This window comes from Nipponia nippon, unplaced genomic scaffold (assembly GCF_047370975.1).
Source record: "Nipponia nippon isolate SJK-2023a ecotype South Korea unplaced genomic scaffold, ASM4737097v1 scaffold_1, whole genome shotgun sequence".
In the NCBI taxonomy this organism is placed as follows: Eukaryota; Metazoa; Chordata; class Aves; order Pelecaniformes; family Threskiornithidae; genus Nipponia; species Nipponia nippon.
In genome coordinates, this window is record NW_028262290.1 from 81,441,008 (window position 1) to 81,455,481 (window position 14,474).

The 14,474-nt window shown below is 37.7% G+C and overlaps 1 protein-coding gene across 2 annotated transcripts in view; it reads left to right on the top strand.

Annotated features, from left to right (window-relative positions):
* TRIO (trio Rho guanine nucleotide exchange factor) overlaps positions 1 to 14,474 on the top strand; it is a 258,198-nt gene that overhangs the window by 156,457 nt on the left and 87,267 nt on the right. For both annotated transcript variants that reach the window (XM_087760929.1, XM_087760936.1), the window contains exons 21-30: positions 1,272 to 1,394; positions 3,313 to 3,507; positions 3,619 to 3,734; positions 4,284 to 4,350; positions 5,123 to 5,232; positions 6,307 to 6,376; positions 6,836 to 6,925; positions 8,869 to 8,961; positions 11,176 to 11,287; positions 13,354 to 13,544. In XM_087760929.1, coding sequence (XP_087617055.1) covers positions 1,272 to 1,394; positions 3,313 to 3,507; positions 3,619 to 3,734; positions 4,284 to 4,350; positions 5,123 to 5,232; positions 6,307 to 6,376; positions 6,836 to 6,925; positions 8,869 to 8,961; positions 11,176 to 11,287; positions 13,354 to 13,544 — 1,167 coding nt within the window. The remainder of the gene's footprint in view (positions 1 to 1,271; positions 1,395 to 3,312; positions 3,508 to 3,618; positions 3,735 to 4,283; positions 4,351 to 5,122; positions 5,233 to 6,306; positions 6,377 to 6,835; positions 6,926 to 8,868; positions 8,962 to 11,175; positions 11,288 to 13,353; positions 13,545 to 14,474) is intronic.

The following is a 14,474-nucleotide window of genomic DNA, read 5'->3' on the forward strand; positions in this document are numbered from 1 at the left end:
GCCCCTTCCCTGCCCCCCACCCCACTTTTGAATAACCTTAACTCCAGCCTCTGCCAAGCACATGACCTGCTTGCTTTTGTATAGAGATTACTGACTAACAGTCAAACACTGAAGATAAAGATCTGTCAGCATTTTCATTGTAAATCCCATTTTTCAGCAATCACCAGTTCAGTCATTGCAAATGGTATTGGACTCCACACTGATTAGCCAGAAAATGGAAATGTTGCTGTCTTCATTTAGTTTTTTGTTTGGAAGTTGGAAGTTTGTTTGGAAGTTGGAAAAACCCATTCTTTGTGCTTTGAGAACCTGATGCCCTGCTATGGGAGTAGATACCATAGTAGTTTGCGAGGAAAATGGTAGACTCTCAAATCGTTCCAGATTTAAGGGCTCACCTGGTCACTAAATTGATTTCTTCAGTTCTTGTATGGTGAATTCTTCAGTTTGAAAGGACTCTTCTCTCTTTCCCCCCCGCACACCCCCCCCCCCCCCCCCCCCCCAGCCAGAGAGTAGGATTCCTCAAAATCACTGAGTTATGCTTAAAAGGGCAGGAAATACTAATGTGGGCAGAATATAATAATAACCTGGATCGGCATGGTTCGTAATAGTGAGAGAGTAAGGTGCCAGGATGTGGAAGGGAAACAATTTTAGATTGCCATTCTTAGTTCTTGTCTTTTACTACCTATACATACATTCATTGGTTTAACTGATACATCTCGCCATTCCTCCTCTGCTGCAGGTTTAATTTCTAGGAGTACATCTAACTACAGACCATACTTAGTAAGGCTGGAATACATGTCAGCTAAAGAATTAAATGATAATTAAATCTTACATGCTTGGAAAGTTTAGCCTACACATTTGGCAGTCTTATATACATTTTTACAAGTTGGAAAATATTTCTGAGTACAGCTGTCTTGTGTTGCACCAAAAAAGTGATTTTTGCTCAGTTGGGGAATATATTAACAAAACTGTAGACATCATCAGTTAGATCCTTTTAATAGTGGACTGCTATAGTCCTGTAGTAGTGGACTTCCCTGAAGTATTCAGATTCATGTGTCAGTTGTTTTTCTTTAGTTCTTTAAGCATTGCTTCATAGACTAAATGAATTATTTGATATTGTTGAGGTATTAGATTATTGCCACGAGTGACATGATAGAAAATAAAATTTGCCTATGGCCAGTCTGTGTTTGTGGAATACTGATTACAGATGGTTTCTGTTGGCAGTAATATGTTGCCGCCTTTCTTACTTTTTACTTCATTATTGCTTTATGTAGGCTCTGGAATGGATTCATGACAATGGGGAGTTTTATTTATCCACACATACTTCTACTGGCTCCAGTATCCAGCACACTCAAGAGTTGTTAAAAGAACATGAAGAATTTCAGATCACAGCAAAGGTAAAATATATAAATAAAATTAAGTAAGATTTAAAAAAACCAAAACAACCCAAATTCCCCCCTCCTGCCTAAAAAAAAACCCAAGGATGTGTCCATCGAGATTTGTTTACTTGTAGTGGCTTTCTCTCTGTATTTCTGCTGGGAACAGAATAAAACCAAAGATAATCAGAAGAGAATCACTGTTATGGGAGCTCCATCAGCCCTATGTGTAGTTGATTTCTTGTGACAGAATTGTAGTGAGATAGCTTAAAAATGTTTTTAAAAAAAACCTACAAACCTTTCAGGGCCTTTGATTTCCACTTTTATATCCTCATGTCTGTGGATTACTGCATGTTCATTTAGGATATAAAATACAGCAAGGCATATTATTATTCAGCTGTGATTTAACTAGAAGATAGTAGAAAAATTAAAGCTTTACTTGTTAGGTTACTCATTTTATTGAAGTATTCTGTGATTCTGCTGTAACTTTTTGAGCCATGGCAGCATTATGGTATTGTACATCTTTGGAGGCCTATACAGAGATGCAGATGTCACTTGTGAGGCTTGAAAATTTTCACATGTGACTGAGGGCGTGACCTCAGTACCTGAGCTTACGTAACCTCGTCTCTCTCTGTGTTTTGTTTTGTCACCTGTTCAAACTGTCACCTGTTTCCACATCTTGGCTTTCTAATCTTCACAGAGGAAAAAATGAGCCCAAGAAAGTAAGCAAGTGTTCATTTGTCTGAAGGACTGCCTCAGAAGAGAAGAGACTTGGAGATGGAGTTGGTCATGGGACATGTGGGAGGGGAGAAAAGAGAATCCAGAAAGAACAGAGATCACTTTTGCTTTTCAAACCCAGATTTTCTTCCTTCTGGGTTTTGTTCCAGCCTTTGTTCTGCTGGATCCCTTCCAGCATGCAGAGCACCCCTGCCCCCCTTGTTTCCTCTGTCAGTCAGCGGTGACGTGGGTGCCTCTTTGAAAGGATGTTATTAGTGCCACTCCCTTGGCGTTTGGCTACCTGTTGGGAGGATGTATTAGCCCATGCTAATTCCATAGTGAAAAGAAATGCTCGGGCGAGGGACTATTAGGAAAGAAAAATAATTTAAAAAAAAAAAAAAAAAAAAAAGGACAAACTGTTGATTTTCCAACTGACACAAAAAAGCCAAGTTCTTATTGACTGTTTTGCTTCATTCCCTCTTACCAAAGACCCTGACAGTACACTTTACTCTGACATGGTATCAGAGAGAGAGAGAGAGAGGGGTGGAGGTGTAAACTCACCTGTTGTGGATAAGTTATGATTTACATGAAAGAAAGTGCATAGTCTTAGGCAGCTTGTTAGTTGGGAAAAGTGCTTAGTTACAGGTTTGGTGGTGGGTACTTGTTTTCTTAGTTTCTCTCAAACAACTGTGTGACAACATAACATAACATAAAAAAAGATCTAAAGAATATAGTCTTAATCCGTTAAAGTGTAAAGCCTATAACAAGACTTACCTCCATCTCAACATTTCAGTGATTTCTAAAGAAGGTAGACTCCTGGGGCTGTGGGCCAGGTCCAATACCAGGGCTTCAGTGGTAATGAACAAAATATCCTCTTTGGCATCAAACCCCCTTTGTATTGATGTGAGGAGAATACTCGTGCTCTGAAAAGCTTGCCTAGCAGAATTTAATCTCTGGGTTAGATACGAGCACGTTTTTGAAAGGAAAATAACCAACCTGCTTCTAGTCATGTAATAATAAAACCCAAGGAAACCTATATTCATCTTGTGCTATTTTTATTAAGAAAAAGGTATCTGTTTAAAGGAGTTCTGGGAATAGAGAGAAGAGGAAGCTAGCTCCTTTGATGGCTTCTCCAACTGCGCTTAGGAGCAGGTTAAGCAAAATGACTCCCTTCATGACAGGTAGATCTAGTAACTCTTTTGATATTTTCCTGTTTTCATAGCAAACCAAAGAGAGGGTGAAGTTGTTGATACAGCTGGCTGATGGCTTTTGTGAAAAAGGGCATGCTCATGCAACAGAGATTAAAAAATGTGTCACAGCAGTGGATAAGAGGTACAGAGACTTTTCCCTGCGCATGGAGAAATACAGGACCTCTTTAGAGAAAGCTCTGGGTATTTCCTCGGATTCCAATAAATCGGTAAGAGAAATTTGAGTGTGATGACAGACAAACAAGCTTTGCTTGCATTTGATTTAGCTATCATTTTCTGTTGTCTCCTTCCTGAATTAATTCTTCCTTTCTTTACTAAAGAGCAAAAGCTTGCAGCTGGATATAATACCAGCCAGTGTCCCTGGGTCAGAGGTGAAACTGCGTGATGCTGCTCATGAGCTTAATGAAGAAAAACGAAAGTCTGCCCGCAGAAAAGAGTAATAAATTTATTTATTTTTAATCAATGAGAATGCATAAATCAATCCTGATAATGAAACAACTGTCATGGCTTGTCTGGCAGCTTAGAAATCGGATAAATGGTAAAAAGAGAGTGATGTTACTCAATAGCTCCTATTGCTTTTATTCACATGCATGTTCTCACAGATAATTCTAGCATGTCAGAATCTTAAACTTTCAAAACTATGTTAGACTTCTTTTAATATGCTTTCTCTTTTTAAAAATAATGTGAAATAAATGTATAAGGGGAGGAGGGAGGACAACAGTTAAATGACTGCAGGAAGTGAAAAGCATCTGAGAAAAAATTCCATCTCCTTCCCCATTTCTTTTTGCGCTAGTTAGTAATGGAGGGATGTTACCTCTTATGTTTCCTTCATCTGTTGTTCTCTCTTCATATTTCAGTTCTCAGATTTCTTTTGCAGCAGTGAAAAAAGCAAAAGCTGATGAGGAGAAAGATGTATTCTGGTTATTATGCATTCATAATGATCTAACAGACTGAGATTTGATTATTCTTTCTGTTGTCACCTAAGGTTCATTATGGCTGAGCTAATTCAGACAGAAAAGGCTTACGTGAGAGACCTCCGGGAATGCATGGATGTAAGTTTTCTTTTTTTCACTAATCTTTGAAGACAGAATTCAATCCATTGCTTTCTGTTTCTTTCTGGTTTTAACGCCAGGCATGATTGGTTTGCAGTCATAGGACCAAATTAAGTATCTTTCTGCTATTAAGAAGAAACGTAGAATTACACTGATAACAGCCACTTCAGTATGCATCATGTATGTTTTGCTTTTGTCAGTACTGAGTTTAATCATTTGGTCTTTTCCCAATTCAAAAACGTGTGGGTTTTTTTGTTTTAGAGAGGGGAGGGGAAAAAAGAGGTGTTTACTTTATTTGCTTTGCTAGCAATAGAGAAGAGCTTGTGTTAATTCCTTTGTTATCTGTATCACATGTTCTGCTACTAGCTGACTTTTTGAATAGAAATTCAGAGAGATTCCATGGAAAAGTGCCCAGTAATTGTTACGCTGAAGCAAGTACTGTTCACTGTTAGCTGTTGCACAAAGCATGAACTTCTAGACTGCAGACATGACCTTGATAAGGAATATCCTGAAGCATTAGAGGTTGTCAAGAACACTATGCATTTTAAATGATGAAGTCTCAGGGACTGTGTTAAATTGTCAGTTTTAGAACTTGGATTTTACTGTCAAAATCACAAGGTATATTTGACACAACGGGTACTGTCACAATTGGAGATGATGATGCTGCGTGATCTTTCCCCGATTTCTCTCCAGGAATGAATGCTTACAGATACCTGGGTGCTTCTGTTGAGAGTTTATTATGACTTTAGTGCATCTTTTTTGTTCTGGGCAGACATATCTATGGGAAATGACAAGCGGAGTTGAGGAGATCCCACCTGGTATTGTAAACAAAGAACACATTATCTTTGGAAACATGCAGGAAATCTATGAGTTCCACAATAAGTGAGTAACTTATCTTCCATTTCCATATTACTGCTAAATCCAAATGATGACCTGAGGGATTTCCTAGTAAAAATGTTGTGCGTATGAATGATGGATGCTTTTCTATAAAAAAACCTAAAGGATTTATTCTAACATTGCTAAATTGTTTCAGTTGTTGGTTTTTGCAGCCAGGTAGGTCTGTCTTTTTTAGTCTCAGACATCTTTCAGCTTTTAAGAAATTATTAGGTTACGTTAAAATTTTGCTGTAGGTTTTTCAGTTGTCCTAAAGAGATGGAAACAACTGAACTCAGCAGAACACACATATAGCATAAACATCAATTAAAGACTCTGTCATTCCTTCAGAACCCTCATTCCTGATCTCCAAGTGCGACTGCTAGTGGGAAACAGTAGGGCTCCCTCCTCTTCCTTGGCTCTTTGAAGCTTCTGTTACATTGTTGAGTATGGAGCATGAAATGTACTTGTTGAAACCATTGTTACATTTAGTTGAGTACGGAGCATGAAAGATGCTTGTCCACTACATTTCTTCTGAGTGGAATGGTTCCTAGGCAGATGTGTATACAGAATTCTTGTTCTGAATCTCCCATCTCTGTTAATTCATTGGCATTTGTATTGGGTTATGATTCTTTTAATTTAGCATATTCCAGAACCTGATTTTACATTCCTCTGTATGCCGTGTGTTAACTTGAGCATGCAAAAAGCAAGTCACCTCCGTTTTCTCTTGAGATGAAGGCTAAACTTTCCTTGAAACTGAAACAGTAGGAAACCTTCTTGATGTTGAACAACATCAGTTATTAAATTTGTGTACTCTTACGTGTTAACTGCGTGTCTACTGGATCAATTTCTGATCTTCACATCAGAATTTGTATTGAATTACATTTTATATTAGTTCTGTTATTACATATTTTTATCCATTCCTGTTATCTTTTATTTCTTTAACTCATGCTGTTGGTATGAATCACAGCAAGTTTTCCAACCGCCTTTATTCACAGACAATGTAATATTTAGATCAATATAAGCTGCCCTAATGAAAATGTTGCGTGTGCCTTATACTATTTGTTTCTTTTCTACCCATAGTATATTCCTCAAGGAGCTGGAAAAATATGAACAGTTACCAGAAGATGTTGGACACTGCTTTGTTACATGGGTAATGAAGTCACTTATGTTTAGAAGTAACAAGAGAGATAGGAAGCATGAAGGGATGGATTCTTGCTCTCAGGTCCCTTTTTAATTTGTAAAATTTGTGAAAGTACCTCTTCCTTCAGATTTGAGTAACAATGTTTGTATCTTTAACTGAGAAGAAAAAAAATTAAGTCACTGCTGTCAGATGCCAATGCTTAGCTGCTCTTGAAGTTAAGGAAGGTACCTAAACCTGTGTTCAGATTTGGTTTGGTATCTTAGCTATGAATAACCTGGTTTTGCATGCATTGCTATTGTTTTCAGTCTTGCCTGATGTATTTTCTTATGCTGCCAGTTTGAATGGGAAAAAATTCTTATAGCTTAATTTCTTGAGAGGAGATACGCTCTCTGATAACTGCGTAAAAACTTCTTGAGACAGAAATTATGCTCTCTGATAACCTATGTAAATTTGCATTTTGTTCTGCAGGCAGACAAATTCCAAATGTACGTTACTTACTGTAAAAATAAGCCAGATTCTACCCAGCTGATACTAGAACATGCAGGAGCGTACTTCGATGTAAGTACTTTGTGTCCATCTTTAAAAGTATGCCTTGGCAGTTTGAATCATGTACTTGCAGTTATGCTGAGTGCCTAAGTTCTTAAGAAGATGCAAGTTTCCTGGTACTAATGCTGCAATTTAGCATCAGCTTGAGAAAATCAATCATGTATCTCACATGGTTAACTTATATTGTTCAGTTGGTCTCATAAAGCTGTCAAATCAAATGTAAAAAGTCACTGTCGCATATCAGAGCAGTTCAGAACTGGAAGCAGGTTCAGGCAGCAACAGCTGAGACATGAATCTTCAGCTCTTACGTGCACATTCTGCAGATCTTAGCATTTTGATGCACTTAGTTTGCATTGTATGTAATGAAGATGGAAATCCTTGTTAAATTTGTTAGAGCACCTTTAAATTGTAATCGAATGTAGTGGTAATTCAGTTGACTGGCATTGTTCAGAGCTGCTAAACCACCCAGTTTGCTTGTTCAGTTCCTAGGTTACTTGGTCTACATATAATATTCCGCTTAAGAAAGGACCAAAAGGTAGCAGCTCTTTAAGGTTTTAGGGAACCACACTAGCTGGGGAATTTTGGCCACACTGAAGCACTTTGTGCATTTGCTGGGGTGCTTTGGTTGAATGTGTATTTACAGATGATTCAATTACAGTGCTCTCTACCCCTTTTTGCTGCCTGCTCCACTGTGCTGAGCCACCAGCTGTGTAGTGACACCACAAATTTTTTTAGAATTGTTTGTAGAAGCAGAGGGAAGGACATAATGAAAAACAAACGAACAAAAAATCATTGAAGCTCTTGGGGTTAATTTCAAAAGTCTATCACTGAGGAGATGAGAATTCTAAACATTGTAAGGTAAAGCCTTTCTGTGAAGCCTCTGTTAAGTTTTCAGTGCTTGAAGAACAACAGACAAGTTACGGGAAATCAGGCAGATATGACAAAAAAATTTCAAATAAAATTTAGTAAATATTATTGTAAAAAAATAACAAGGGGCTCTGATAAAACCATATTAGAAATATGTTCTTGCCACCGCCTCCTTTCATCCCTCTGTCTTAACCGGTGTATCCAGAGCTCTCCATCCCCTAATCCACCTAAAGTGGATTAGAAGTGTAAAGACCTAATTCTGTGCACAGGCAACTTCAAAAGCTTCCACTGTCCACCAGTGGACCAGTGTATCCCATCTTGGGAATTTCTGATGCTGTAATGATGGTTAGAAAGCACATAGCTGCCGTGTATAACTGCTGTTTGAAATTGTGAGGCTAAAATATACCTGACACTGTGATAAATGGCAAACACTGGCCGTGAAGTTCAACCATGATCAGTATTTAATCTGTAATTATCCCATCTAATTATCATCTAATTCTGTATTACTCCTTTAGCTTTGTGGAGGTCATTCTTTTTTTGTTTGTAAGTGGCCGTGTTCTTTTTAAGTGCTCGTTAATCTCTTTCCTTTAGTTAGCAAATGTTACTTCGTGCTCCCCCTTGTGGGGGAAAATGCTTTCTGTGACTACGAACAGTTGAAACTAGCAGATGATGCTAAGAAACCTCCGCCTCAGCCTTCCTGTGACAGTCCTGGCTGTTTCCTGGAACACTGAAGTTTGGTTTCTTTTCTCTCTTGCGAGTAACAAAAGAAATACAGATTTCAATTTTTTTGAAAAAAGGCGTTGCCACATGTTCGATATCCCTAACCATTGCTATTTGTATTTAGGTTTGTTGAAATGCTTCACAGGTACCGTTGGAGGTAATAATCTTTTGTTTATACAAAGTGAGCAGGCAGATGCACACATAACCATTTGCTGCAGCTGGAATATCTTGTCATCCTGTCTTTTTTTTTTATTTCTCCTTGCTAAAATAAAATTTGTAGTTAACGTATGTTATTGCATAGCCCACAAAGCAGTCTATATCTCAGTGTTGGTGCTCACAGTCCTCAAATATTTGTGTTTTTCATGTAGGAGATACAGCAACGACATGGACTGGCCAACTCTATCTCTTCTTACCTGATCAAGCCTGTCCAAAGGATAACAAAATATCAGCTTCTGTTAAAGGTCAGTATTAATTCGAAGTTCTTCATCTGATTCTGCTGTTCTTACGAAGGCAAAGCTTTTGCTGAAATCAGGAGGGCTTTTTTTACTCTGCAGTCTGAGACTACAGCATCCTGGGCAGCCTGAAATATTGCTGCGATATTTTTTAGGAGACCACTGAAAATGAAAAGGTATAAATAAGCAACATTTTGTCCAGACTCCTGTAAGTCAAAAAAGATATCTCTCTACTAATGTTTACTTAGAAAATGTAATTTGCATTTCCAGAGTAAAAAAGTAATTCATGGCCATATAGACAGGCGCATTTTTGTAATGGTTTCTGCAAGAAATTTTGGCAAGCCATTAGCTATGTTTATGGTATTAAGTACTGTAAGATATATAAAATTTTATATATTTATATATATATAAACTATAATATAAAATATCTATAAAATATATAAATATATATATGTGTATATATATGTGTGTGTGTGTGTATACACACACACTGAGTACCTATAGGGCTGTTGCACAAACAGTTCTTACTTGTAATGTTGACTGGAAATGTCAAGTAAATAGTAGATGTTAAAATAAACAAAACTTTTGGAAGCCTGTTAGAGCTTTCACTCAGTGGACAGATGTCTTGTTGACTGAGCAGCAGTGTTCTTGAACTGTGCTGGGTCTCTGTTAGGTAGCACTGCTTGTTTTGTAATAGCTGCCTACAAAAGCACTGTAACTGATCTGTATCTCCCCTTTCTACTTGAGAACTGCCATGGATGATTGTTTTTAAAATTTCTGGAAAACATTTCAGTCTATTTCAGGTCAAGTTGGATGGAAACAAGCCTGTCATTTTTAACTGAAACATATTGTCTGTTCTCCACTTGCACAAAGTTGTACTTGACTAAGTTATAACTTACAGAAATACTCTAGGCTGTGCTGTTTCAGAAACTCTGGGGTATTGATTCCAACCATTATTTTTTTAAAATCTAAATATGCTTTAGCCAGTACATTATTGAAGTGATGGGATAGATCGATTTCACCAGTCTTTGCAGAGCCAGATGGCTTTGCTGCATAGTAAAATGGATTTATGTGGTGGTTGCTGGGTTTTCTTTTTCTTTTTTTTTTTTTTCCCCCCATAAGAAGAGAGACGTAAAACATGTAAAGATGGAGAGCCCAAAACTTGAACAATAGCTGAAGCAATTTACAATTCTAGAAGTTCTGCTTACTTTTCCAAATGGTATTGAAGCTGCTTATCTTCTGTGCCTCCTGGAAGATACTTAGTTACACTCACTTTTCTGTGGCGTTGCGATGCAAAATTTAAGTGTGATGATGGGGTGTTTTTCTGTGATGGTGGTATTGGCAGTTAAATTAAAGTAGTGTAATGATGATAATAGTAGGAATCACCTGGCTTTCCCTTTAAAAAGGAAAAGGGAATTCAACCTGAGGGAATGAATTAAGTAGGCCTTTTGAATAATAGAAGGAACACAATATGCCCTTTTGGTTACGTAAGCTGCATTTTATCCTGATACTGTTCAAATGCTCAAAGGATGTGAGGAAATTTGCATATCAGCTCGGGGGCTGTTATGTTAATATCGGTGGGATGCTGAATGGGCAGGGAGCTGCATCGCCCTAAATTCCACTAAAGCGTTTCGGCATATATGCCATTCTCTAACTTCTGTCCATTAGTTAATGTTTGTTTGTATTCAGAAGTTTTGTCTGTAGGATGCTTTAACTGTGTGAACGCAGAAATAGAGTAATTCACTGAATACTTGAAATGAAACAATGTAAATCCTTTTATCAGCAGTGGTACAGAGCAGGTCTTCAGTGCAGTGGAGCAAAGATTGAGATGGGGGGGCGGTCCTTTGGTGCTGTCCTGCTTTCCACCATCTTCATGACTTAGCAGCTGCGTTGTTCTGGGTGTTGATGTAGTGCTGCATCCGACAGCTGTGTCTGTGCTTATCAGAAAAAGTGTTGTCCTTAATGTAACTTTTAAGGATTTCTTATTAAGCAGATGATCTTGTTTAAATTAGAAGTGGTTAACTGAAAGCTTGGACTGCTCCTTGAAGAACAGATCATGATAAATAATGAGTATGCTGTCATGTCATTGGCAGAGTAAGATGTTCAAAAAGATTTGACATGCCAGAAATGATTCTTTGCTTGTTAGAAGTAGTATTTGGTTGTCTATCATATTACTGTAGAAACACATGATAGAGAGTACTCATGTCTGCTTGTCTTTTGCAGGAGCTGCTCACGTGCTGTGAAGAAGGTAAAGGTGAGATTAAGGATGGCCTGGAGGTGATGCTTAGTGTGCCAAAGCGAGCCAATGATGCCATGCACCTCAGCATGCTGGAAGGTAGGATTCAAACTGGCTTTCCAATTCAGTCGTATGCTGTAGATTAACTTTGTTTAATAACTTTTTATATTACTATATGTTAAGAAGATCTGAAGAATGTGAACATTTTCTTATCTCTGAGTTTGTATTTTATATGCCTTTTTATTTGGAGGTATATAAAATGCAAACTTATTTAGGAAAATGAATTGTGACAGACAACTGGTACATTTTTGTTAATTTTTTGAATGTTCTTTCATCCTGATCTATAGCTCTGCCACTGCAGATTTGAAAAATATGTAGGCTAACAAAGTTTTTCACTACTCGCCTAAAATGTAATAGGTAAATGCTCAGATACAGTAGCTTCAGCTACATTTTCCAACCAGTATCCTTGGCTTCTTTATATGAGGAGCATAAGTGTATTAGAGGTGATTTTGCTGATTTATGTATCAAATAATTGTCTCCAAGAAGTTTGTCGTTTTCACATCTGTTTACTGCCTGTTCCATAACAGACTTATAGTTGAAAAGAAATGTCTATTCTGGCAGTAAAATGTCAGCATAAGCCAATTTAGCCTGAACCTTAGCCAGAATAGCATAATCACGTTCATGGCAGACAGTAGAGGATGAATGTAATTGCTTCTATGTGTTAAGAACAACTTTCTGCCAAAATCTGTTTTGTAATTGACACGTTATCATGTACGATGGTGCCATCATACATTTAGTAATAAAGGTGTTTTTCTCTGGCATTTAATGTTTTTGAGATAAAAGCAGAGCTGCCTTACCTTGCAGCTGCTGAATAAAGACTTACAGGTGCTTTTAGTCAATATTCCTTTTCCTCCTCTCTGCCTTCTAGTAGTAAAATGGAGTTTGTCATGGAATTTCCAGTATCGTGCAAGTTACTATAAAACTCATCTTGGTTTGACATGTGATCCTTGATCATGTGAATGCTCAAAATCACTGTTCTTCCCTGATTTTAAACAACAGCAGTGTTGGTCAGTTTGCAGGATCAGTTCCAAATGCTTTGTTCAGGAGATGGTGTTAGTATAAATGCTGACCAGCACTGGTAATAATCTTTTAACACTGGGAATGCGACTTTGGAGAATATCCTAATCTTTTACATAACTTGGTTTTATAAGAAATCATGCGTATATCGTTGAGTCATCCCATGTTAGACAAATATAGTGAGTGAGTACATTTCCTCTTTATGTCTCTGGAGGATCTTGAATGAACATCCTGATGCAACTTGCCTCTGATGCTCTCCATACTGTTGCCCTGTTTAGAACAGTGAGAACTGTTGTTTTCTCAAGAAGGATGGTGCTCTTCTGTTCAGAGAATATTGGCAAGCAGTATGTATTTAAAATGCAGTTTAATACCACTCAGAAGAGTATGGTAGACTAAATTCTGTTATGCTGCAACTCTAAAGCTGTATATTAAACTGGGAGAACACTGTACTGCTACAGTGGAGGTAAAATTATTGATATTCTCAATCTTATGTCTCAAGATAAGTAATCCAGCTGCTATTTCTGTATTGTGGATCAATGCTAGAGTGACTCAATAGCAGGCTGATCACATGGCAACAGCTCCAAGCTGCCATCTTTTCTCATCCCCTATTGGAACATGTTTGCGTGCTCATTGCATACATGGTAGGGAAGGTGTACCACTGGAAAATGTGGCATTTGGGAGCTTGCCGATGTCAGAACAACCTGATGTGGTCTCTGTGTCCTTGCAAGTTGCTCACTTTCTACAGTGGCAGAAAGCTTACAAGAGAAGTCATTTTCATCACGGAAGAGGTTACCAGAAGCTGACATAGAGACACCTGTTATTTGTTGAAATATTGCCAGAAGAGTTGATAAACTTCTTAATAGTTGGATCTCTAAATTTAGACATAGACTTGAGCTACAGTTACATTTAGAATATTACAATGTTGAAATCAAGTCTTGTTTTTAGTATTGCTTCCTTGGAATCCCATCTTTTGCAAGCTGTATTTGGAAAAAAAAAATCAGATTGCTTAATAAACAAAAGCTGTGCTTTTTCATTTTCTCATATTATCAACTTTTCATGATGACCCTTTCCTCTCCCTGGGTTTTTAGGCTTTGATGAAAATATAGAATCTCAGGGAGAGCTCATCCTTCAAGAATCCTTCCAAGTGTGGGACCCTAAAACTCTAATTCGAAAGGGAAGAGAGAGGCACCTTTTCCTTTTTGAGATGTCCTTGGTTTTCAGTAAAGAAGTAAAGGACTCCAGTGGAAGGAGCAAGTACATTTACAAGAGTAAACTGTTCGTAAGTATGGGAGAACAAGTGATCGTATTTAGAAAACTGTCTAGAATAGACTGTGACTAAGTTCACATGATTTTAAATGTCCCTGAAGAATTTGAACAACTATTATAGTGGACAGAAAAAGCAGCCTTGGAATGTGTAGACTGAATCTTCTAAGTTTGCTGCTTTGTCATGCTTTTGAGGAGAAAGAGTAGGCTGAAAGCAGCTACTGAAGGCTACGTGTCAATCTTGGTGTGTCAGGACAAAGGAAAATCAAGATTGGGCTGGACTGATTTTGTGTTAATTGTGTCTATGATTGCTGGTTCTTTAAGGCTCATTTGTATAAAACAGAAAGATGGAAGGCGTTAACAAGCTGCCTTCATCATGCTTGTTTATTATTGCTGTTGTAGTAATATCCATGGTAAGGATTCATTTTGGGTGGATATTCTACACATACTGATCTGGAAAGGCAAGAACTCCTTGTTATGTAAGAGTTCATTCCAGTCTACTGAGACTAGCAGTCTTACAATAATATTTTGTAAATAAAATGATAGCTCTTATGGTCTACTGAAAGGATGTAAAGATGGAAATGTTTATCTCCCCATTTAAAAAAAAAAAAATAAATAATCCACTCTTGCTTTCCTGATCTGTACCACGTATGCTTTACAAAATGTGACCCTGGAATTCATACCCTTCCTTTTCTGTCTCATTGGATGACTTGGTTGAGAGCAGTATTCACACTCTGTAAATTTAGGTAGCCAAATGAGAAGACAGTCTCCCATGGCTTGCTCTGCATCTGTCGGAGGCAAGATTAGCTTTTCTACTAGACAGTTTAGAATGAGTACTTGAAATTAGTTTTCAGAATCATGCTCTAAAAGACATTCTTCTATTGATCCTATTGGGATATATGACTAAGTCTAGATGGTACAAATACTGAGCCTTTTCTCCCTGCTT